At 38.4% G+C, this 24994-nt stretch overlaps 1 protein-coding gene across 4 annotated transcripts in view; it reads left to right on the plus strand.

Moving 5' to 3' along the window:
- The first annotated feature begins 336 nt into the window (after window positions 1-336).
- Window positions 337-24994, plus strand: part of TRAPPC8 (trafficking protein particle complex subunit 8) — a 57201-nt gene continuing 32543 nt past the window's right edge. For 2 of the 4 annotated variants that reach the window (XM_050891156.1, XM_050891157.1), the window contains exons 1-12: window positions 337-649; window positions 7358-7552; window positions 10301-10384; window positions 13290-13379; window positions 14707-14881; window positions 15285-15438; window positions 16577-16664; window positions 18145-18392; window positions 19968-20083; window positions 21421-21571; window positions 22909-23009; window positions 24557-24662. In XM_050891156.1, coding sequence (XP_050747113.1) covers window positions 493-649; window positions 7358-7552; window positions 10301-10384; window positions 13290-13379; window positions 14707-14881; window positions 15285-15438; window positions 16577-16664; window positions 18145-18392; window positions 19968-20083; window positions 21421-21571; window positions 22909-23009; window positions 24557-24662 — 1665 coding nt within the window. In that variant the 5' untranslated portion in view covers window positions 337-492. The remainder of the gene's footprint in view (window positions 650-7357; window positions 7553-10300; window positions 10385-13289; window positions 13380-14706; window positions 14882-15284; window positions 15439-16576; window positions 16665-18144; window positions 18393-19967; window positions 20084-21420; window positions 21572-22908; window positions 23010-24556; window positions 24663-24994) is intronic. The other 2 variants (XM_050891159.1, XM_050891158.1) reach the window with 1 other exon arrangement.

Below are 24994 nucleotides of genomic sequence, written 5' to 3' on the forward strand. Positions count from 1 at the left end.
CCGCAAACCAACCTCTCGGCGTCAGGGCGACCGCCCGGGGACAGCTGCCCGCCGCCTCAGCGCGGCGAAGGCCGTTAGCGGCGGTTGGTGGCGGCTCCCCGCGCCCGCCCCCCTCGGAACGCACCAACGGCCCGCGCGGGGCGAGGGGGGCACACAAACCCACCCCCGCCCGGCCACCGTCGCCTCCCCCTTCTCGGCCGCTTCCGCCCGTGCGCGCCCCGCCCCGGCCCCGCCCCTTTCGGCCAATCACATGAGCCAGCGCGGGGGGCGCCGGGAGCGGGCGCTACCCGAGGGGCTCGGCTGAGGCGCAACATGGCGGCGCTGGCCGGTTGCTGAGTGGTCGCTGTCGGCGGCGTCGGAGCAGGCGGCCGGAGCGGTAGCCGCGGAGAAGCAGCGGCGGACGGACGTGGGGAGGAAGCCGGCGGGGCCGGGCGGAGAAGAGCGGAGGAAGGTGGCGGGGCCGGCTCGGGCCCCCGGGCGGCGGCGGCGGCGATGGCCCAGTGCGTGCAGTCGGTGCAGGAGTTCATCCAGGACTCGTTCGTGCCCTTGGTGGCCGCGCTGTGCAGCGAGGAGGCGGAGAGGCTCACCCGCAAGAACAGCCTGAGCTTCGCCGAGCTGGTGAAGCCCTTCTGCCGCCTCACCTCGGAAGGTCGGTGCCGGGAGGGGAGCGGAGCGGGGCGCGCGGCTTGTTTACACGGGGCGGGCAGGGCGGCGGCGCGCCTCCCTTCCGCCCGGGGGGCGAGGGGTCCCGCCTGGCCTGCCGGAGCGGCTGTCGCCGCGCCTCCTCTGCCCTGCCGCCCGGTGAGGCTGAGCGGAGACGGGAGGCGAGACCCCTTCCCCGGGGCCGCGGCGGCGGCCGCTCGGTCGGGTGTTACCTGGAGCTGTGACAGGCTTTGCGGAGGCACGCGTCTGCCGGGGTTGCCCCGGGTGGCTGTTAAGTCTGTTTAATTTTATTCGATCTGTTCTTCTCTGTGGAACCTTGGCTTCCCCTGGTTCTCTGTGGAACCAGGCTTCTCCTGGAGACATCGCGGAGCACACGGCTCAACAGAAAGGTGGCTGTAAATCCAGCTCTTCCAAACAGATTTTTGCCTTTCTTTAAAACGACTTTACTGTTATCTGGCTAATACTTGTCCCTGACTCTTGCTGTAGATCTTCTTGGATTTCACACTTGTGATAAGGCTGTTAGTAAAGTACTAAGTCATGGAAAGTATGGTCAGTCTTTCAGAAACACTAATTGTAATTTCAGTTGCAAGTCTTTGCTTTCTCTTACCTGTAGTTTTATCGTATACACTTTTTTGTTGATCTTTCTGTGAGTAAGACCTGTGCAAAGAGAAGGTGGGAATTGAGCTGGTTATGTGGCATAGGTGAAATGACCACGTAAAGTAGCAGCAAAACTGGAAATGGACTGCTTAAGAGAAACAATAGGATTCTTTTACTGTAATGCTTTAACTTACTATCTGGATTTTTTTTTTTAATTTAACTAAGCTATGCTTTTCAAGCCACTGCTCGTCAGAATAGTATGCAGGACAGCAATTGGAATAGAACTGCTTGTCAGAATAGCAATGCAGTGACATTTGTCAGATTTGGTTTCTGACAGACACTTAGCTCAGACTTCAGTCTCTTCATGTCATGTGTTGAGGAAACAGTGCAAGAAAATGAAGCTTGTACTGTCACTTGAGTTAGGTTTTTGCATTGCCATTTAAAAAATGGCACCAACTTAAAAGCTAGTAAGTGTTAAAAATCTGCCTTAATTCTGTGCAAGTCTTAATAACTTATTAACCATAACTTGTTTATAAATGTTTTTCCCTTTGTTTAGCAACACTCATGAGCTATGTGAGAATGCAGCAGAGATAAAAATAATAAATGCAGAAGCTCACATCCTTGGAGTTCTGAAGTTACTTAAATATCTCTTTAGGTTCTTTGGTGAAAGGCTTTCAAAATGCATTTAGCAAACAAAAGCAGGCAGACTATACAAAATGAAGCATTCACTCTGAAGAATACTTAATTCTGTTGTTGCTTAGTTGTAACTATTTTTGTTCCAACTACTGTAACAGTTAAGGAACTTGCAAACCTGAATCATCCTCAGTGTTCCCTGTGTAAATGCAGACCTCAATAGTATGTCGATGCTTATAAAGCAAACTAGTCTTCACCCTCCTTTAATAAAGGAGTTAGTTATGGCTAAAGATTAGACTCCCTCCCTTGATATAACATAAGACTATGAGCTTATTACTTGAGAGACTGACACTGACTCGAATTCTGCATTCTTCTAAAAACTTGTGAAGGAAAGCTCCACTGTTTGATTTTCATAATTTCCTAGTAATTTTTGATGTTTCTGTAATTGGTCTTCTGCAGGCTCTGTGATGTCATAGTATAAATGAACACGCTCATAAACTGTATCTAAATCCCCATGATACAGTTTTAATTTCCTAACTTTGTGGCTGTGGCCATTGTGGTGAATTTTTGAGAAGGGGCATCCTTGCTGTTCTGTGTAGGCTGCCTGGCTTCGACAGTCTGAACCATCCTGTTCAAAACCCGACCTGAGGGTCAGAGAAGCAAGAAGCTGAAGCTTGGTACAGGGGGTTTTCTTGCTGCACTACTCTGTGTATTCTGATTCAGCAGGCCACAAGCCTGACTGCAGTTCTTCACTGCAAGTGTGGCTTCCTCTTCTAGCTTAATGGAAAAAACGTTCCTGCATGCTATCTGTAACTTCTTGTGGTGAAAGCCAGCGTGCGTGAGGGTAGGGAAAGCAGTGCTAGATGTTTTCTTCAGGCAGAAGAGTAGTTCAGTGCAATAAGATTTCTCTTGAGTTTGTATAATAAGTAATTTCTCTAGTTCCAGAACTTTTGGAGCGCTGACAGGGAGACATGCTTGTTGGAGTCTGCACAGTGTTGCATGGTAACACTGTTAACTATATCCTGTGTGCAAGACCTGGAAAGATAGGATAAGTTCTTAAATTGCTCTACTGTAATAGGTTTGACCAGACTTAGCAGTAAAGTTTTTCCGTGGTGCTTTTCATGTCCAGTTAAGAGGAAGAGAGGCATGATTAATGATCTGATCATGGCACAGCAGAATGTGTGTACATGCACATGCCTCCACAACTGTGTGTTTCACTGCTTACGATTGTTTTGATGTCTTCACTTTTAAGCATGGTTTTTCTGAAGGGAGCATGAAATGCTGTCCTCTTTTATTAATACTCCTGTCTTTACTTAGTGGCTGTTTCATTGAATTTGTAATGTAAAATTGGGTTGATGAGTATTTCATCTGTTTAGAAATAAGCTGTCCCTTTTACTTGTGTAAAACTTTGAAGTACATGCGTTACTTCCTGAACTCTTCTATAATTTGAAGAGCTCAGTCACTGGTTTTAGAGTCCTGTTACAATACAGATTTTTCTCTGAAGTTTAGGATTTACATAGCTTATGAGCCTGCTGAAGGCTGCATGTTCATCAGCATTCTTGCTTAGAGAAGCAGTACAGTTATGAAATGAATCTCCTGATTTATGTGTAAAACAGTTTTGATACACAGAAACTAAGCTGAGCTTTCTACTGTGTATCAATTGTCTTTCACATCTTAACAGAGATGTGAAGGCCCAGACCATTGCTTGATTCTTCAAGTAGTGTTAAACCACGTGCTTCTTGTGGTTGCTCGGTCTGAGGAGACCAGATTGTATCTAACTTCAAGTAGAACCCCGCAAACATACATAATGTAGGTGTAGGGAGGGGCCTCTGCACTAATCTGTATTAAGCTACTCATCAACTTCTGCCTGTCAGTGACTTGCTAATGTTGGTGTAGCCAAAAGTACCCTTGCAATATAGCAAATTGTGATGGTAGGAAATCCTGAGCACAGGTTCAAAGTGCTCTGTACTGTAATTTTTAGCTTCTTGACTTTCATAAGTAAGTCACTTTTTGTTATTGAAGGAGAAATGGTTAAAAAAGTGAGAGAATGGCTTTACTGTCCTGGTAAGTCATGACTCTAGAGGAAAACAAAAACAAAACCATCCCCAAACTTTCATTTTTCTTTGATAAAGGAAACCAAAAATATATTGTGGAATTTATACCTTCACATTTATTCTTAAAGTGGCAGTCTTTCTTAACTATTGTGTGTGTTAATAACAATTGATGCCTAATTTAACAAATGTATATATTGTATAGGTTTTCTTTAAAATAGCATCCCGTTTTTAAGAATCTTTAAAAATACTACCTGAACTAATACTGTCTTGATGGGAGGGAGAATTACAGTGTACGCTTCAACTAGCAAGTGGCACTTTAAGATAGCCTTGGTTGCTCTTAAACCAAAGTGTTTTATGTCTTAAAAAAAAAAGGGGGGGGAGCTTCTGATAACTATATCTGATTCTAAGCCTCAAATATGTGTTGGAAGTAAGGAGGTATAATGGGAACGCTGCATTTATTTGATGAGTTTAGTTTGATGTTAGGAATTCCTTGTTCATGAGTATTTTAGTCAACATCTGAATATTTTCAGCTTCTGATGAGAAAGATCTTGTTCTAATATATGTTACTACTCCCACTTCTGGCAAAATACTTTGTGAAATTTCCTTCAAGTGTTCATAAAATCACGTATAACACTAGAAATTTTTTTATTAGGGATTAAGGCAAGAGCTTTGTGGGCTTCCAAGTATGTCCTTTATGTCAGCATTGCATGTATGCCAGAAATGTCATCTGCGTCCTGTATGGAAATGTGTTTGCTCTTCATTATTATGGCTATTATATTTTAGGAGAGACACCAAGGATGAGTTTTAGTGTAATAGCTGCACTGGTAAAGGCAAACTGGTTTCTTAGTTGTTTCTCCCTCCCACTTCCTTTACATTTGATCTTTTCAGTAATCACATGGCAGTAGTGTTGATAATTTACCTGTATGATAAGATGGGGGAAAAAAAATTCCCCCCCTTCAGCTTTCTGATAGAAATGCTGAACTGGATGAATTAAGTTTAGCCAGCACAATTGCCCTCTTCTGTGTTGATACAGCCTTATGATGAACCAGTTCAATCTGAAAATTATAGCTGAAAAAACCCACAGATTTTTAGGTCGTTTTGGGCAGGATCAGTTCTCTCAACTGCTTCACTGTGTTTTCCCATGAGCTTCGGTGTTGGGTAAAGGTTGGGAGTGAATGTGTGACTGAGGAGGGTAGAACTATGCCAGTCCAGACTTGAACCGTGATAGAAATCTGCTTTAACAGCTAAGATGGACTGTAAACACATCTGGTGTGATCTGGCTCTGGCTGCATAGTTGTTACTTCTCAGAAGGCTTGTGCAAAAGGTGTGGAGTGCTCTCCACTCTGGAGGGGACTGAAGACTCAGTTTCAGACCTTCACAGTGTGAATTTTGTGGTTAGTTGCAAGACAAGGAAAACGACAAGAATTTTCCTTTGTGCTGCCCTTTGTATGCTATACAGTGATTTGTGAAAATAAAATGCAAAGGAGTCGAGGGCTGTACTGTGGGGCACGTGGTAGCACCAAGTGTCTTGGGTAGCCATACTGCATGTGTCCTGTCTGCACTTAGTCTGGCTTGCTTGGTGATGCTCGTGGTTTGAAATAGGGAAAATGACATGAAAAATCAGAGCAGACCCAGAATTGTAATGTCTATTGAAAATGTCATGAATACTTTTTTTTAAAAACAGATGGCTTGAGGGAGCAAGTTTCACAAAGATTCTGTGAAGGGAGTTCTGCATTTACGAGTCATGTGAAGCTCAAATTATTGCTTATGGGAAAATGTAACTTTGTCTGTAAGAGAGATTGGGCTGCAAAAGAGATTGCAGCCCAGTCAAATTTTAGTGAAAAGATCAGAGCTAGACCTTAAGTAGAAAGGTTGGCCCATACACATAAGTGTAAAAAAAAAAAAAAAAAAAAAACCCCTTAGTTTTCTTGTGATTAATAATTTTTTTGCTTTTCAGGAGGCTGAGACTTTTTTGAAAAACAAAACTGCCAAAACAAAAGCAGGGACTTAGGGAATAAAAGCAATCACATATCATTAAAGAAAAAAGTGAAATTTGCCTGTGATGATATATTTTTTTTAAACATCTAGAAAATAAAGGTACCCTGTGTTTAGCTGTCACATTTATATGGCATTTCAACTTTAACTTTCAGCTAAATACCATTGTTCATTAATCATCTTGCTGGACTTTGCTGCTGCCTTGTTCTTTAGGCTTGGTATTGACCCGTTTGCATGGGCTTGGGACTCTTTCTTTGGTGGTGTTTTCTGTCTGATGGCTTTCTTGGAGAAGTTGGTCTTAATGGGGGGAAAATATTTTTTGGATAAGTAACACAAAGCCAAAACAGTGTAAGATACTGTGTGCTAGTACCACAAGGCTGGTACCACCCTTTTAAAGGTTCATTTTAAAAATGAATCAGTTTATTTTTTTGAATATTATTTTAATTGGTAACAGTTTACTTCACTTTTTCTAAATAAGCAGCCTCTCCACACCAATGACTTGCATGCTTGCCAGGTGTTTGTAGTTCTGTCGTAAGCACTGAGTCCATGGACACTTCCACTGCTTCGCTGAGATTTTTTTTGAGGCTGCATGCAATAATCCACTATTTGTTGGGCAAAACTCTCATGCGTAATTCTGAAATCAGTATTTAATACTCGTAAGACTTTTTCTGGTTTTTAAACAAGCATTTAAAAGTGAATCAGGAGTGCTGATGTTACTAATACTGACTTTATTTTTAATTGATTAATTTAGACCAAAAGTTTGTCACTCAAGAAATGTAACTTCAATAACATTCTTGTAAGATAAATCAGTTCTGTGATGCCGTTTGGAGAACAGAGGAGTTCTAAGACCATTTCTTTAGAAAAAAACTAAAACAAGCAAACTTAAGATAATCACACTGTAGTATTAAAAATGAAAGGATATGTTCATTTTGGATGAACTAATACTATGCTATCGCTGTCAAGTTTCTTGAATGCTATTATTGTGTAGTGGGGTTTTCTTGGAAACTCCTTGGAGCATGAGATGTTATGTGAAATCCATATGTGGTTACTGTAGGCTTTCTGTGCAAGTTGAGTACATCCCACAAGGAAGGGGGTTCAGCAGCACAGGGCATGCATTTTGAGTACTTTGTTACTCTGAGTGGATCTTCTTATAAGCTAAGATCCTATGCTATGTTTTCATCAGTCTGCCTAGATGAGCCTAATGTTGAACATGAACTAATTTTTTGTTCTTCCCTTCCCCTGACTCAATTTTTGATACTTAAGTATTATGGACTGTGATCTAAAATGGATGATGGAGAGGTTTAGTGAAGAAAGTAATCTTAAAAAGAAAAATCTGTTGGAGAAATACTAATTTGTGGTAACTATTTTAACTCTGTTATACTTGTCAACAAAGCCTATTATTTTTTCTTTTTTAGTTCACATGAGAGATCCTAATAATCAGCTTCACGTAATTAAAAATTTGAAGATTGCTGTCAACAACATTATTACTCACCCACCTCAGCCCGGTGCCATTCGAAAACTTTTGAATGATGTTGTGTCTGTCAGTCAGCCTGCTGAAGGACTAGTAGCTAATGTGATCACAGCTGGAGACTACGATCTCAACATTAGTGGTATGTGATGATATTGTATTTTTCGTAACTTAAACTGGAATTTACTGTAAGGTTTCTAACCTTGATTTCAACTTCATGGCATGTATTAAAATTACTCTGAGAGCTGATCAGTTTTGAGTCATTGTTTTTGCTGAAACTTCAGATTTATCTAATAGTTTTGGTTTTATATAATGCTAAAAGAGTGGTTGAACTTAATAATTCTTAATTTAATGTTTCCTAATGTTGTAATTCTTCTGAACTTGTGTTAAATCATCGCATTATTTTAATGTAGAAAATACTCATGCTTTGGGTGTGTTAATAGCTCATCAGATGAGAGGCTTTCTTATTACAAAACTGATATACTGACTTGTTACACTTGGTTGAATAAATATCAGAACTCATTTATAATGTTGCTACTAATGTACAGCTTTATGTTGAAGTTAGTCTTCCTGGCTTCTTTTGTTTTTCTTTTTACTTATTGCTTAATGCATAGAGTTCATAAAGTTGTCATAAAAAGTTTAAGGAAAAAAGGTTTTGAAGAAAGGTGTGTGATTCCTTGTCTTGGGTTTTTTTTTTTTTGCCATGAAACTCAGTGCTTCATATTTCACTGTCAGAATGGCTAGAATATTCTAAAAATATTTTTTCAGATCTCCAAGGGATAAGACATTGTGAATAATACTAAATGAGACCTGATCTTGAGAGCTGAGAAGATTAAACTCCTCCCAATTAAGACCCTAATCCATTAAAGCCTTTGAGTAGATGCTTAATTCAAAGCATGTATGCGCTGCCCTATTTAAACATGAGTAATTTATTGTACTTAAAGTTCAGCATACAGTGAGGAATTTGGCTCTGCTATAGCAAAATACTAACGAAACTTCATGAGGATTAGTAACTGATGTTGTAGTATGTTGATTTTTTTAATGTTGATGATGAAAAATGCATAATTCTACATCTTTGGTGCCTAATTTACAAGCCACATCCTCAACTTGATGTGAAATATTGATGGTAAAGGGAAAGACTTGAGCCTGGAAATTCTAATTTTTGAGAGCTATTGGAAACTGCACTGTTTTTCAGTTTCCATGCCCTTGTTTATCTGTGAAATTGGTGAATTGCCATTTTGTTGTGAAATTTTTTTGGAGGGAAAGTCTACTTCAATTCTAGAGATTGGAAGACCCTAAGAAAGCAGAATGGTTTCAGTGAAGAGACTTTTCCGTAACATTTCTAATGATTTCAATTTAGAAGTGAGGTATGGGAAGAAGGGAAGAAAAATAGTGGCTATATTAAGCCATGCTTTGTAGTTGTAGAAGCAAATAACTCTCCTTTTGTTTTCCTTATTTGCTGCTCGAGCCTCAGAAGTACAAATTATCATACCTGGCTATCTTCTGTCTCTCAGTGATTAGGTTCTTATTTCCATTCAGACTGGCTATATTGTTATTTGACAGAAGGAGAGATGTATAAGCTGTTTAAGATCATACAGAAGGATAAAATCATGTTACAACTTTGTAGTTTTGTGGTACCCCATTTTAGGAGTTTAGCACAAAACACTGGCACAGTGTTCTTGATGATGAAAGTTGGATCCCATTACATTGTAGGAGGGTGTGAGGAAGTCCCTAGCTTGTCAGGTAGAGCTCCTTTTCTACTTAGAAAACCATGAGTATTTACTAAGAAACTTATTTTTTCCAACTTTGTTAGAGCATTTTATTGAAAACCAATGGAAGCATTCATTCCTGGCAATGAAACATAATCTTTTGGCATGGAAATGTGAAATACTCTAATCTGTTCTTTAATTTGCTCTTTTACTTTAAGTGAATTACTTTTCTAGGATAGCAATATTAAACATATTTCCTTAATGATGATCAAGTGCAGTCTATTTTGAAGGAATACACAAACATTGTTTAAGAGAGTGTTTCTGGCACTGGGATCATGATCATGCTCTTTTAGAAAAGTTTTGTAACTGCTGTGGTGAATTGGTTTAATTGTTTGTAATCCTTCTTTGTTACACTTGTTGTTTAATAGTCTCATAGTTCCATAATCTTCTTGTACTAAGAGACCTGATTGATTGCTGAAAGGGTGCTTACGTTCAGCCGTGCCTGCTTCTCACATGTACTGGTGCATGTGGACAGTGAGGAAAAGTGATCCCACTAAAGACTGATTTGAGAGAAGAGAAAAAAAAAAAATTAAGTTTTCAGCTGGATCACTTCCCTGGCTGTGTGTGTTCAAGGCTGCATGATGCAAATGCTGGCATGCAGCAATGCAGGAATATGATGGAGATAAGGGAGAATGTTGGGGCAACCACTTTCAGCAGCTAACATCTTCAGTTAACTTAACTGTAGTACTACAGGCTGAGAAACCTCAGAAATTAGTCTTACATTTATACTATCTTCCAACTAGAAAAATAGAAATAATATCTAAATATAACTTAGTTCTTTACTACTTTATAGATTACATTTATACTATCTTCCAACTAGAAAAATAGAAATAATATCTAAATATAACTTAGTTCTTTACTACTTTATAGATTTCTGTTTTTATTCAAGCCCAGAATTTGGGCTGAACGAGAAATTAATATTGGATTCTATTAAAGTACGCTGTCAAATGTTGAGGAGCCTGAAATGTTCATGATTAAGGTTAGCTGGAATCAAATGTCTTCAGTCCCTGATGGGCCTGCATGGTATAGGTTTTCTACTTCATGCTAGCAGAGCGTAAAAGCCAATAGTGTGTTTGCACCTGACCCTTTTTAGTATAATAATATCATGTTTTTTCTATCAGATCGCTCAGTTAAAGCTAGTGTTCCTTGGTACAGTAATTGGAAAGAGACACTGATGGAACTGAACACATCCACGTTTTATTCAGGTATTTTTTGTGGTTGGTGCCAATTTGCCAAATTGCCCTTTATTCCTTTTCCATGTGCCCCATCCACCTTTCCTTATCATCTGCTACAACTGTTTAGCACTTTTCTTGGCGTAGATGTGTGTTCTTCCATTTTTTTTCCCCCTAAATGAAAAATTGTTGGTGATGGTTGTTTAATTTTTCTTTTAGTCACATTTTTACTCCTGTTAATCTAAATCATTTGGTCTTTCCATACAGTCAATGAGTGCAGTGGTGGTGGGAAATGACCTGATGCTGTAAAAGCACCGTCTTGTTTGATCCTATGGAACTGTATACTGTCGCTGTTCTGTATTTCAAATGTAAATACTTTCTGCTTCTCTATAGAACTTCCTTCTCAGGGGATAGTAGCGCTTTTCAAATTGGAACTAAAGTGCTGGCTGTACTTAGAGCACATATGCCTCTGCTATATTGACATTCTTTCTGAGTATGACTCTCTTAGAAAGCCTTTTTTTTTTTTAATACATTTTCACCTAGTTTGTAAGACTTATTGCTACCAAAACACATTGGTTATTGACCTCTCAACTTACAGCGAAGCTCTGTGTTCTGGTCTATAAGAGCCAGATTTTGATGTTTTTCAGTTTTAGATGTTAAGAAAGTTTATGCCTTCGGTTAGTAATAGCTGTCCTTTCAATAGGGTCTGTTCAGATGCTACTAAATGCCTTTCTTTCTGAATGTGCTAGAGTACTCATATCTGAAATTCATCTTGGTTAGTCAGGTAGCTAAAGTACAAAACTTCATGAAGTAGACTTCTCATTCTTAAGCTGTTACGTACCAATATTACCAGTTTTTTTCTTAACAATTTCTGAACACATTAACGAGTTTGCCTAAACTTCAGGTCTACTTGTTTAGTATACTGGAAACATATTACTGGAAAAATGCAAAACATACAGGTCTCTGTACCTAGATGACACAGCGTTGCTATGCACTGCTATAATGTGTTATGAAATGTTAAATCTGTGAAAATTTTTTCAAATATTGTTTTTATTTTGAATATGGTGCATGTTTATTATTTTAAGTATCTACTATAGATGATTACAGCCCTGTAAATGCTCTTGAGTGAATACTGTTAATGTATGTTGTGGTTGTGTAGAGGGAATCCAGTTGCCTTTGTAGCCACTTCCAAGGTTCTTAAGAGGCTGAATGAGAAGGGGAGGAGGGAACAACACCCCACAAAACAAAGTACTACTTCCCTGTTTGTAGCTGTGTCAGATTTTAACAAACTTTTTTGCCATGGTTCAGCTGTAAAACAAATGGAAAACTGAAAACAGCTTGAAAATCAAATGTGGTTGAAATTTCTGCCTTATGTAGTTTAGCATTGTTTGGTTTGAACCTGAGTTACTACAAAGCTTTGTTATACTTGTGAAAAAGATGCGTATGAGTCACTTTCTCATGGTTTGTTTTTAATAACAAGCTGTGTTTTCCTTAATTTAAGTAGTTGGCATATTTACATGTAGGACTTAGTAAAGCCAAGAGCTTTTTATACCCTAGATGAGTGCTCAGAGAGCAGTTGCTAGAAAGGCTGTAATCAAAAGCTAGAAGTTTGCCTCGTGTTGATCCTTTTTTTTATGTGAGATGTGCTGACTGCTAGACTGAGTTCAGTTATGAAGTGTGAATATATCTTACTTCTGTGTGGATGAAGATGATGTAAGATGGCCTGACAATGTAGGATTAAACAAAATGCATTAACTTAATGCACTAGAAGATAATTCCAACATAAAAATGAAACTCAATTTCCTAAAGTCAGCTAAGAAGTCAAGGTGGTGGGTTTTTTTTTTTTGGGGGGGAGGCACGGAGGAGGTTTACAAAGTGTTAGAAATTCTTATGTGAGTTAAATCGAGGAATGTGTTTTCTTGGGGCCATATAAAGAAAATAAATACCTTCAGGATTTCTTATTAATGCATTTTTTTCTGTAGTAGTTATTGTTTTCTAGTTTGCAGGTAGGTTTACACTGGATTCCAGCTAACTTCAGTGTGAAATCAGGTTATTGGAAGTGGACTGATTTTGCTCTGGGGTCTTTTTTCCACTCAAGGGAAGGAGTTGCAGAATTGAGATGGCATAAAACAGGCTTGAAAGAAGAAATAATACTTCATTGCTTGACTAATAGTTGGAGTGGAAAGAAACAGACAAGATTTTTAAGTTCACATGTTCTTTGGATGTCCCAGACACACTTGGTTTCCCTTGATTTTTTTACTTTTAGAAAAATGAAATCACTATTGTAAAAGGGCATTTGAACATGGCAGATTAACACTATAAGGCATTAATGGCACAACTCAGATCTGAGCTTTTAGCTTTTTGGATCTCTGCTTTGCCAGCTGACAGCTGAACTGTGTATTTTAGCAGGGCACAGGAAGGGGACTGCTGCCAAGCCAAGTCACAACACTTGCAAAAAGCTTTAGACAAACTGGCAGGATAGGGTTTTGGTAATCCTTAGTTCCTCTACATACTCAAAAATTAATTTTGCTTCTCAGTCAATTCTTACATCCCTAGCTGAGGCAAATTCAATGACTGTTAGAAGAATTTTTATTTGTTTTTTCTATCCCAAGCGTGTGTGTGTTTAAAGGGGTGGTAAGGAGTAGTTACTCTAACAAGGACTGAATACACGTGAGCCTACAATATTGAGGAAGTTGGTGCTTAAGATACTATTCAGTTTCACAGGATTTGATTCAAAGTGTTACTGTTCCTCCCACTTGTGTGTATTTTAGATGCTTTCTTCTTAGACTGTTCCCCCTTCTTTCCCCTGCCATGCAAACCTTGTCAGAGTTTGCAAGCTTCACTTTTAGGTGTAGTCTTTCATATTTCCTTTTCATAAATTAGTAAACAGAAGTTTTGCTGAATATTCTAATTTGTCCTATCTTATTGTGTATTCCAGCTACTACTCCTTGGTTTGAGTCTTACAGAGAGTGCTTTCTTCAGTCCATGCCTGCATCAGATCATGAGTTCTTAAACCACTATGTTGCATGTATCCTTTGAGTGTTACAGACCTCTCTAGTGAAGGCTGTTACAGCTGGCTGCAGAAATGTAATGTAGGAGACTGAAATTTTGCAATAACTCTTTTTGACATTATGATTTGAAATATATCTTTTTTTAATATGTCTAACTATACAGACTAATTTCATAAGGGGGCCAGGGTTTTCTTTGCGGTTAGTGTTGTGTTTTTTTTCTTTTTAAAACCACACTTTTGTGTCAAACTGAACTCTAAGCTAAAACCTGTAAACTAAACTTCCTCATCCTAAAATGCTTTGTGCTGTAGCTCTTTAGGTATCTGTTGACTGTCCCTTATATACAAGAGAGGCTTTTGTGTTTGGGATGCACCTGCTGCTTTTTATAGCTTTTTCTAGCAGAGGGAGGGGGGATGTTGGGGAGGATGTTTTGGAAAATTGGTGAACTTTGAGCTACTTTAGACAAAAAGAAGTCTGGAAAGATGCCTAAATGCTTTCACTTTTTTTTTACCAAAATTTAGGCCTGATTTGCTTGTCTACAGGGAGAATAAAAATATGCACTGTTTCATGATGTAGCTGATGTTTAGCTTTACAATAATTATAATGTTGCAGGTTTTATAACACCTACTCCGTTCCTGACTCTTCACTGTACTTTATCACTTCAGTATGGTGGAACAGCTATGTTAGTAGCCACTAGAGAACACCATTTGTGCAGAATTAACTTGGCAAAATACTGATTCTGGCCTTTGACTTCTGAATTTTAGTAACATTTAAAGTACAACTTGCTTTCTGGCTTCTCTGAATTAATGTCTTTGATTTGGTGAATAGATGTAGCAGAGCAGGATGTTCCTTATTAATGATCATGTAGTTGCATTGAGGTAAAAATCTGAACACTTCTGCTTTTTACTGAGATGATGTTCCTGTGTTTATGAATACTGGTCATTATTGTTGCTCAGGTGATACCTTAAAGTCCCAACTCTCCTTGGAAGCTGAAAAGTAAAGTACACTGGGCGTGAATTTTAGTTATGTGGTTCATATGTGAACAGTTGCTCCGTGTCTAAAATCTTAAATGAACTATTAGCTATTACATATTGGCTTAAACTTGGATTCAGTGTCCAAATTGGGGCAAACTCCTGTTTCATCTCGTGTTACAGATGTTAGTTAACTGACCATTTAAATAGTGTTTTTTGTTGAGACTAAGGCCAAATTCTGATTGCACATACTTTTGTGGTAGTGTGTTTTACAGGCTTAAACACTGTACTCATCTATTTTATACACTTCCTATTTTATTATATGATCAGTGGTTGTTCCTGGATTCTTTTGGTAATGTCCTTAACATGAATTTAGGTATGCTTGTAGTTTCTTCTAGTGAACCAGAGCCTGTGGAGCAGTTTCTGAAGCTGTCTCAAGAACAACATCGAATTCAGCATAGTAGTGAATACTTATATCCCAAGTGGTTTATACCAAACACGCTCAAATACTATGTGTTACTGCATGATGTAAGCACAGGAGAAGAACAAAGGTGGGTCTTCTGCCTTCAGTGAACTTAGAGATGAACTCTTTGACTGAAATATTTGCGTTCATAAATTCTGTTGAGTTTAGACTTACAACAGGATCCATTAACTAGTATGCTGACTATTATCAAGGCAGATTTCCTTAAGTATTATTTTGAGATCTACTTCTTGTGTTCATATAAAATGGAAAGAATCAGTCCTAGCTTCTTGAGGTAGATGCTTTCTTTGCTAGCTCGCTGAACTAATTCTCAAAGATTCTCAGTTTCACTCTTGCATAAAGGACTGCTTTAAAACTAGGAGAATTTTCCTTTTAATCCCTTATGGATAATAGTCTAAAATAGCTTGTTGCAGTACACACTTAGAATAGAATTGGTTTGATATCAAGACAGGGTAAATGTTTTATTTTTTCAGAGCTGACTCCATTTATGAAGAGATGAAGCAGAGGTATGGAACTCAGGGTTGCTATTTGCTGAAAATAAATTCTCGAGTGTCTAATAGAGGAACAGATGAACAGATACCAGATCCTTGGAGTCAGTACCTTCAGAAAAACACTATCCAGAACCAGGTATTATAGTATTCTAAAAACAATTTCTAAGGTGCATATGAAAGCCCATTTTAGTTGTGTTAAATTTGGCTTTAGTATTATGTATGTGTTTCTACAGAATGGGCTAACAGGCAGTCGAGATACTTCTAACATAGCTATGACTTTTTGTGAAGGCATAAGATGAGTCCTCTCTCAAAGAACTGTCCTCTGTGCTGCTTAAATTGACAGTGAGGAGCACTGAAATATTAGACTGTCTGAAATAAACTGACAGGAGCACTGAAATAATAGACTTGTGCTTTATGCACTGACAAGAGCAAGTAACCTTAGAAGTGTCCTATTCATAGTAACTTTCTACCTTCATTTTGATTAATTTTCTTCACTCTTAAAATTTGGGTTTTTTTCCAGGTCTTCTGTACTTCACTAGACAGTGTGGGTGTGTTGTTTTGTTGGGGTACGTGTGGTTTTTCTGGTAGCTTCTTGCAGTCCAGTCTGGTGTGTCATCTGCTAAGATGGCAAATGATAGTGTGTGTTAGCTCGCTCTTGAGTTCAGTTTGCCATAAATGTCTGTATTTTTGGCTTCAGGACCAAAAATATTCCTTCTTGAGTTTGCTTTTGACTGACCTGCAGTTTTAACTGCATCTGATTAAAAGGTTTGTTTGTAGAATCATATTCTTTACCAAATCTAGCTGGCACTGGGAAGTCAAAACATCTCGTATTCTAAGCTAAGAGGACCAGTAAGTAATGTTCCACCATAAACTAATTAGGTCTTTTTCTTTTTTCTGTCCTATGTCAACTGTCCAACATAGGTTGGTTTGGTTTTTTTTTTGTATGAGCTTGTTCAGGAATTGCTTTAGGGAGCATATTTTAACTGCTGTAGGTATTGCTGTGTAAGCGTTGGAGTTGCTTGCTTTAGTTGACAGTGAAGCTGTTTGAGCAAGCCAGAAGATACTTGCTTCATTTGGTGAATATAACTTTCCTATTTACAATAGGACAGGTTCTTAAAGCCTCACAAACTAAAGAAATGAATGTATACGAAAAGACATGCTTTCTTAATAATTCAGTTAACTGTTATTAAAGTTAACTACTGTTGACTGACTTTTGTGTGTGTGCTCTAGTATTCTTAAAATTCTGACTTTTCCTTTTTTTTTTTTTCTGGCAGGATGGCTATGAAGATTGTCCTTATACTGTCATTTCAAACAAGAATACTGATCACTTGATATCAGATGGCTTAGACAGTGAAATTAAAGGTATTTTTATAACTTCTATCAAAACACTGATGTGATAGTATTTATAAAGCTGTCTCATGTCTTGGACAGTAATCACTTGAGTGACTTGTTAGGGAATTCAAAGTAATAATTTTCTAAATGCTCAAAGATAATGTAACGTGGTGTCCACAAAGAAAAATGCTGTGGTGCTGATCTACCGGATTGGTGGTAATTGGTAGATGTATCTTTAATGAGATGGCTACTGATGTATTGGGCTCATCTTTTGTCAGATTAAGCATATGGTCTGCAAACTCTGACAATTAATAAAAAGTAACATAGGATTAAATGGTTAATTTTCATCATAATAAAAGTTCCGGTTAGTGTGCTCTGATGTAGCTTGGAAGCTGAGGGTTTTTTGTCCTTGTTTTTGGTTTTAAATCTGGAAATGACAGAGTAGTGACTTACAAAGTAAGTTGGCTGGAAGAATTTGCCTTGCAATTGAGCTCATGGATGGCAGAGTAAATGAAATTGAGTGCAAATTAATGCATGGCCTTTTTAAATTTTTTTAAGGCAGCTGTGTAGGATTCAGATGAGAAGCATCATCAAGTAGGGAAGAAGTGGAGGTACCCCACACTGTCTGGCCTGACTCAGCCCAGATCCTTCATACCTGGCTTGAAAGGCACAGGGAGACATAGCGTATGTAGGAGAGCCTGCAGTTGCCTAACAAAGCGGCTTTCTAGGGCCTTACAGCCTGGATGTAGTCTGCAGGCTGCTCCTTGGACTTTCCATACCAAGCTTTACGTTTCATGAGTAAAATCCATTAAGGATTTGTTTTCACAGCTTAGCTTTGCTCAGTGCTAGCTAGGGCCAGATAAAGCAAGCTGTTTTTCTTATATGGAAAGGAAATAATAAATAAGAGAACTATTTAAGTCTTAGAGTGAAACAGTGTCTCTGTCTAGTTCAAATAGCTAGATGCGATAGTGGTCAGCAGCCCTTCTCACTGAACTAAGAGGACTTCGGAGGAGGTTGTTTTGCATCATGATTGCTCGGAAGGGCATGGAAAATGAGTTTGGTTTTTTTAACCTTAAAACATAAACAGAAAAGAGTGAATGGATCCAATGGAGCCATTGTAGTAATTGCTGCATTTCCAACTTTTCATGAATATTTGACTTTGGTTTTAATGTTTTCATAATTTTCCTTCAATGTTGTTGAATACTAGTCAGCATGCTTGGGGTTTCTTTGTGCTGTAGTTGAGAACCAAAAACTTACATATTTAGTCATGTAGTTCCTAAGATTCCTTGAGCTTTCTGAAGAATTTCAGGAGTGATGTAATACTCAGGTAGCGCTCTGCTGCTGTCTGCTCAGCATTTATCTGTACTGCAGAATAGTTGGTGAATAGCTTTGCTTAACAGAGTTCTCAGTAAGGAAAACTTTAAAGTAGGTTAATAAAAGTGACATTTAAAACCCAAAATGTTTAAGTAACTTTATACTTACTGCGGTTTTTGTTTCAATCTTTCAATAGATGGCCTGTCAAATAACTTTAAGACTCACCCCCTTCAACTGGATCATCCCAGCGGCAGTTTGGATAGCACTGATTACATGAAGGCTACTGCATCATTGCAAGACTCAAAGAAATCAAATTCTGGAACGCCTCACGGTGCTTGTTTAACACTCACAGATCACGATCGAATTAGACAGTTCATACAGGAATTCACATTTAGGGGACTTTTGCCACATATAGAGAAGACAATTCGGCAACTTAATGATCAGGTCAGTTTACTCTTAAAAACACTTTGTGCCATAATAAGAAAAAACAGTTGGGGTATAAATCCAGTTATCCAAAAATCTGTTTTGAAATTATTACTTCCTTCTGCATCTAATGAGTCAATGATCTTATTGAAAACTGTAAGTAAACTTAAGAGAAATAGCTGAAGTTACCATTTTTGCTCAATTGGTCTTTTAAAAAAACAAAACCCAATTTGTATCAACAGAGCTTCAGTGCAAGGTGGCTTCTTGGTGAAAGCCTGTCTGAACTGTTGTCAGGGATATCTGTCCTTGCTCCTAAAATCTTAACATTTTATGATTCTGGCATGGGGATCAAAATGTACTTCTTGTCTTTCAACATTAGAATGCACAACTAAAGTTAAGAAATCTAGTTTCATCAATAATTGTCTGCAAAAAAGCTGTGTACTTCAATTGCTACTTCTTGACAGGGGGAGAAATGCATGATTTAGGGTGTCCATGCAATTCTGTTTTGATCTCAGCAGTTTTTGCAACTGAATATTCTTCTCTCAAACTAGCATTTTTTGGAAGTGTGATAGTTAATACCATGCCCATGTTAACTTTAATGCACATTCTTGACTTATTTCTATCACAGTAAGGTCCTTTCTTTTATAAGTGTTTCACTTTTATGTGGTCTTAAACAGCTGGAAAGATGGATTGACTTACATTAGTACAGTCAAATTACTGTATTTAGTATTAGACTTGGACCAAAATATCAGTCTGTTATCTGAACTCTGTATTTTGATTGAATTGTCCATTCAGGTTGTAGTTTAAAGTATGAGGGATTTTGATACTAAGTATCATATGCTGCAAGGAACACTCTCTCCCTGAATTGACTTTTGGGAGTTTGTATATGCTGACCGTGTTTACACTTGGAAAGTTTTATGAAGAAACATAAAAAAGTACGTACATAAAGTGTAGCAAACAGCCTTACCATTAGGAATGCAGTAATACATTCCTAGTCGTGGTAAGAAAAGCATGATGTTACGATTTCTAAAATTCTTTAAAAAGATGTAGTTTGCCTTAGATCTTGGGAATGGTAATTCCCTGTGGAAGTTTCCTCATTAGTGGAAATTATCTAAAACAATAAAGTTGTGTAACCTTGCTTGCAGGTATGACTAGTACCCTTGACACTTGAAATGGGTGTTCACAATGTGGTAATGCTTTGTGTGGGTAGTGACGGGGAGAATGTTCTCTGTTGAAGTATGTACTTAGTCTAGATTTTAGGTTGGACTAATACCAGAAATTAGATATTCTGTTAGATTTCAAACAAATGCATCGAATGCTTCAGTTCTTAGGATTGAGATGTCTGCAGTTTACAGCAACAATAGTGAACCTCAGCTGTCTGAAACAGAATAAATACATGAATTGCAACTTCTATCTCAGTGTCGGTGATTCATTCTAAAGGAGTGTGTGCTTGATTATTTTATTGTTTTTATTTCTGTTTCACGGAAAAAACAGAATTTAGGAAGCCTTAATGAAGCTTGGGGTTTTATATTGGTTTAACTTATATTAATATATATCTCTTGCAATGTAGTGCTCTAATTTAGTGTCTTTTTGCAGTTAATATCCAGGAAAGGCTTGAGTCGATCGCTGTTTTCCGCTACTAAAAAATGGTTTAGTGGCAGCAAGGTTCCAGAGAAAAGTATAAATGAACTGAAGAATACTTCTGGTTTGCTGTAAGTAATTTCAGTCCTTACCTTTAGATCTAAACTGAAAATGTACCTCTTTTTTGGGAGGGAAGACCTGTGTTTGTTTGATGGTGTTCTGCGAAGTGAACTAAATCGGCAATATTGTAAAAGACTTTAATTGGAGAAATCATGAAAAGTACTATGCCTAAACGTGTACAATAAAGGAGTAGCAGAACGTAAAGAAAAAGAGGATAAAAGAAACTGTGTACAGAGCCATCTTCCTGCTATATTTACAGTGAAGCTTTCTAAGTTACAAAGAACATACGTTTTTAAGAGTAATAATAATAAAAAGAAGCTATGGTCTGCCGTAAGGGATTTTTTTAAATTAGTACAAGCTTTTTCTTTTCTTATTTAAGCCAAACCCCATGTATAGGTGTTTTTGTTTATGTAACTATGTAATTTACTGCAGTTGAGTATTAAGTATATTGCTTTTGCAAGTGTGTTTGAGAGCTAAATTAAGGGGAATTTCATACTTTTTGCACCTGTATTTAACACTAAAACCAGGTTTTAAATTTTATCAGAATATTTATTCTGTATGCTTTGTAATTTCCCTCTGTGAATGAGGATGTATAATCATGAAAAGCACTCTCTTCAACTGTCTTATCTTAACCACGAAAGTATAAATAGTTCTTGGACATTACCTAGCCAAAATTAATGCCCCTGACACTTACATACAGTTTTAAATTCATATGTTATGTGTCTTTGGATTCATAATCAAAATGTTGTTAATTTCAGCTTTCTGCATTGAACTTGTAAGCATGGTTTGCTTCCTACAAAGTTTGACTAAAAAGTGTTTGTGAAAATGTATTTGGTCTTCACTGAAGTGATTCATACATATTTGACTAACTAAAAGTTAGACTGATGCTTGCAGAGGACAGGAACTTGCGCAGTGTTTTGGCATAAGGCGTTTTTTAGTGGATTTTTTTCTTTCAAGAGAAATGGGGAGAAATAACAGCGAGGTGAACAGTCAGTCTTATTTTTTCCTTCTCATACAGCTCTCTAGTTTCTAACAGTTAATCTTAGCAGTTTCAGTGATAGCTGTGTACTTATTTTCAGTATCTCTTGGCAAAGAGGAATGCTTGCTTTGAATGTTAGTGGAACAGTGAATCTTGTTAATTGGAAAGTAGGGTGTGAAACCAAGTTACATGTGGCAGAAAGGAAGTAGCTTCACTTTTCTGAGCTGTTTTTTGGGTAAGGCTGAAGCAATGTGGTTTTTGTTACTACTTTATGAATAGAAATTAAGATGAGAGGGTACAACTTTCTAGAGCATGTTTTGCTCTATTTATTAAAATTATGACTTTGAATTTAAATATTTGTATTTATAGGTATCCACCAGAAGCACCAGAGCTTCAAATCCGGAAAATGGCAGACTTGTGCTTTTTGGTGCAACACTATGAACTTGCATATAGCTGTTACCATACAGCAAAGAAAGACTTCTTAAATGATCAGGCAATGCTTTATGCAGCTGGAGCACTGGTTGGTACTTCACATAACATAAACATTCTGTGAATTTTTTCCTAATAATCTCTAATATTTGTCTGAAGGTAACAAAATGCAATATCTTCCCTCCACCTCCAAATTTATAAAGGTCTTGCCAAATTTGCTGCGTATCTTTAGCAAATCCTAAGGTGTTCTCAAATCTGTTGGCTGCTGTTTCATGAAGGTGATAAAGGTGTGAATAAAAATTGAAGAGTTAATTCTTAAAATGTGAAATATCAAAAGGAGAATACCTAGAATGCAACCTCCAGCAAAATGGATCTTTAAACTTGTAGTCTGATAACTCAGAACCAGGTGTGAAATAATTTTATAGTATCTGTTTCAGACTTCAGCAAAATACTTATTTGCGAGGAAGTCAAGACTATGTCACTATAAATATGGTATTGTACCATTTTTTTGTTAAGAGTCTTGAGGGATATAGTATGAGTATGTCATTGCTGAGCTTCACTGTAAACACATACTCATTCATTAATTTCTCTTGAGATTAAAGGTATATGTGACTAAAAATTTTCGACAAGATAAGTGGGAACACTGGGGAAAATAAGAAGCTTGTTTTAACAGTTTTTAGAAGCTGTGTCTTGTAGACTTTAGCCTGGTTAACTTGATAAAATTTGAAACTTTACTTTGTAGAGCTATGGAAGCATTCTTATACACTGTCCCATCTTGATGTAAAACCTTTGCATAAATGTGTATTTTTTCAGTACAGACAGTTGCTCTGCATTTGGATAATCTGAAAAGTTATCTTAATTTCTTAATGAATGGTTTGTAGAGGTCTTAATTATGAATTTTTGCAACCTGTAATTCTTAGTCTTTACTTACTGCAGAAAAACTTTGCTATCTTACCTTCACCCCATAAGGAAAGAAGTAAAATTTCAGAGTGCGTGTTTACTAGAGTTTCCTTGGAAGCTGAGAATGTAACTTCATTTAAGCAAAACTCGAAAACAATCCTCATCTTAAATAGATGGTAGTACTGCTTTATCAGGAAGATTATTCCTGCAATAGGAAATTATCTCTTGGATTTGTAAAGCAGTACTGAATCAATGCTTCTGCATAGTGTTGGGGGTACCGTCGACTGAAAACACTTCTGTGAGTGTGTAATTAACCAGACAGGAGCAAGAGAGTTATACAAGCAGAGCCACCAATAGACTACTGTATTAAACCTTTTATCAGTTATAACGTGTTGGGTACACTTGTATATGCCAGTAGTTGATTAGATGAAGACCTTGAACTAGTAGCTGTTGAAACGTGTTCCTCGCATTTTGATGTTTACAATTTGTTGAAAAAACTACAGTGTCAGTACTGAATTTCTCTTGTAGGAAATGGCAGCAGTATCAGCTTTTCTTCAGCCTGGAGCTCCTAGACCGTATCCTGCTCATTATATGGAAACAGCAATTCAGACCTATCGAGATATCTGCAAGTATGTTGTTTACTTTCGTACTGATCCAATGAAAGTTGAAAGACCTGGTGGCTTAACTTTGTTCCCATGCACAGTGATAGTGCCAGATGACTAAAAGATCACAGAGTGATGGTAACTTTTTAAAGAGTAAGATATCTTAGTTTATCTAGGATAACAAGGAAGGGGATCTAGGATAACAAGGAAGGGGATCTATGCCGTTCTTAACAGAGTGCTTATTAAACTTGTGTATTGGATTTACCTGGTAAGATTTTGGTAGTGGGGTGGCTGCCGGGATGGCTTCTGTGTAGTAGGAGCTGCCCCTGTGTCAGACAGAGCCAGTTTTTACCCAGCTCCAACATGGACCTGCTGCTGCCCAAAGCTGAGCCTGTCAGCAATGCTGGTGGTGCCTCTGTGATACCATACTTAAGAACGGGTAAAAATTGCTGTGCAGCAGCTGTGAGAGGAATGAGAAAATGAAACAGCCTTGCAGACACCAAAGTCAGTGAGGAAGGAGGGGGAGGAGGTGCTTCCCTGCAGCCTGTGGAAAAGACCACGGTGAAGCAGTGTGTCCCCCTGCAGCCCATGGAGGACCACAGTGGAGCAGGGATCCGCACTGCAGCCCGTGGAGGACCCAATGCCAGAGCAGGTGGATGTGCCCTGAAGGAAGCTGCAGCCTGTGGAGAGCCTATGACAGCAGGTTCCTGGCAGGAGCTGTGTCCCGTGGGGAACCCACTCTGTAACAGTCTGTTCCTGAAGGACTGTACCCTGTGGAAAGGACCCATGCTGGAGCAATTCTTGAAGAACTGTATCTGTGGGAGGGACCCCATGCTGGAGCAGGGGAAGAGCATGCGGAGGAAGGAGTGGCAGAGATGAAATGTTATGAACTGACCACAACTCCTTCTCCCTGTCCCTCTGCCCTGCTTGCAAGGAGGAGGAGGTAGAAGAGTTGGGAGTGAAGTTGAGCCTGGGAAGGAGGAGGAGTCGAGGGAACGTGTTTTAGTTTTGTTTTTATTTATCACTCTCCTATTCTGTTATTAATTGGCAATAAATTAATTTAATCTTCCCCAAACCAAGCCTGTTTTGCCTGTGACTGTAATTGGTGAGTGATCTCCCTGTCCTTATCTCAGCACATGAGCTTTTTAATCTAATTTTCTCCCCCTGTCTTGCTGAGGAGGGGGTGTGATAGAGCAGCTTGGTGGATACCTGGTACCCACCAAGGTCAACCCAGCACAACTTGTTTCTGGCTGTTGGACTTCTTGTTTATCAGATCATTTAGTTGGTTGAATCATTTTAGTTGGTATTTTTACAAATACAGTACTGTCCTCAAAAATGCTAACTAGCTTTGACTTTCGAAAAACTGCTGTTATAGTAGGATAGGACACTTAATGTGTCAATCTGTATGTGGTTGTTTTGCAGGGGATGAACTTTCATGTATTTTACTTTAAGAACGATAAACAACAGAACATCAGTCTGATGTGACATGGAGAAATTTGTCAGATTTGAGGTTAAAAGTTTTCCATGGTTTATTTTGATAAATATTTATTAATACTTCTATGTTTTTGCTTTAGGAACATGGTTCTGGCTGAACGCTGTGTGCTGCTTAGTGCTGAAATCTTAAAAAGTCAAAGCAAGTACTCAGAGGCAGCTGCTCTTCTGATTCGTTTAACCAGTGAGGTAAAACACTTAGTAGCTTTTTCCACTCTTGCCCTCCCCCTGTTTGTTTACTTACCCAAGCACTTCTAGGTTACATTCTAATTCTCGTCCTATGATATTTTCTAGCCAAAGGCAGCAAATGAGGTGGTATAAATCATGAAGTGAAGGAAACTGTATACACTGCAAGTGAAGAAACTAGTACTGTTACTCTTTTTCTTTCTAGTCAAGTGACTTGCTTGACTTCTTTAAACGTGCTAAATGTGCATTTGTTATCTTTGGCTTTATAACTCATTTTCTTTGACATCTGCTTAGCTCTTGTATGGCATACTTTCAGTTCAAGAACTCATGGGTTA

The sequence above is a fragment of the Gymnogyps californianus genome, chromosome 2, assembly GCF_018139145.2.
Source record: "Gymnogyps californianus isolate 813 chromosome 2, ASM1813914v2, whole genome shotgun sequence".
NCBI lineage: Eukaryota > Metazoa > Chordata > Aves > Accipitriformes > Cathartidae > Gymnogyps > Gymnogyps californianus.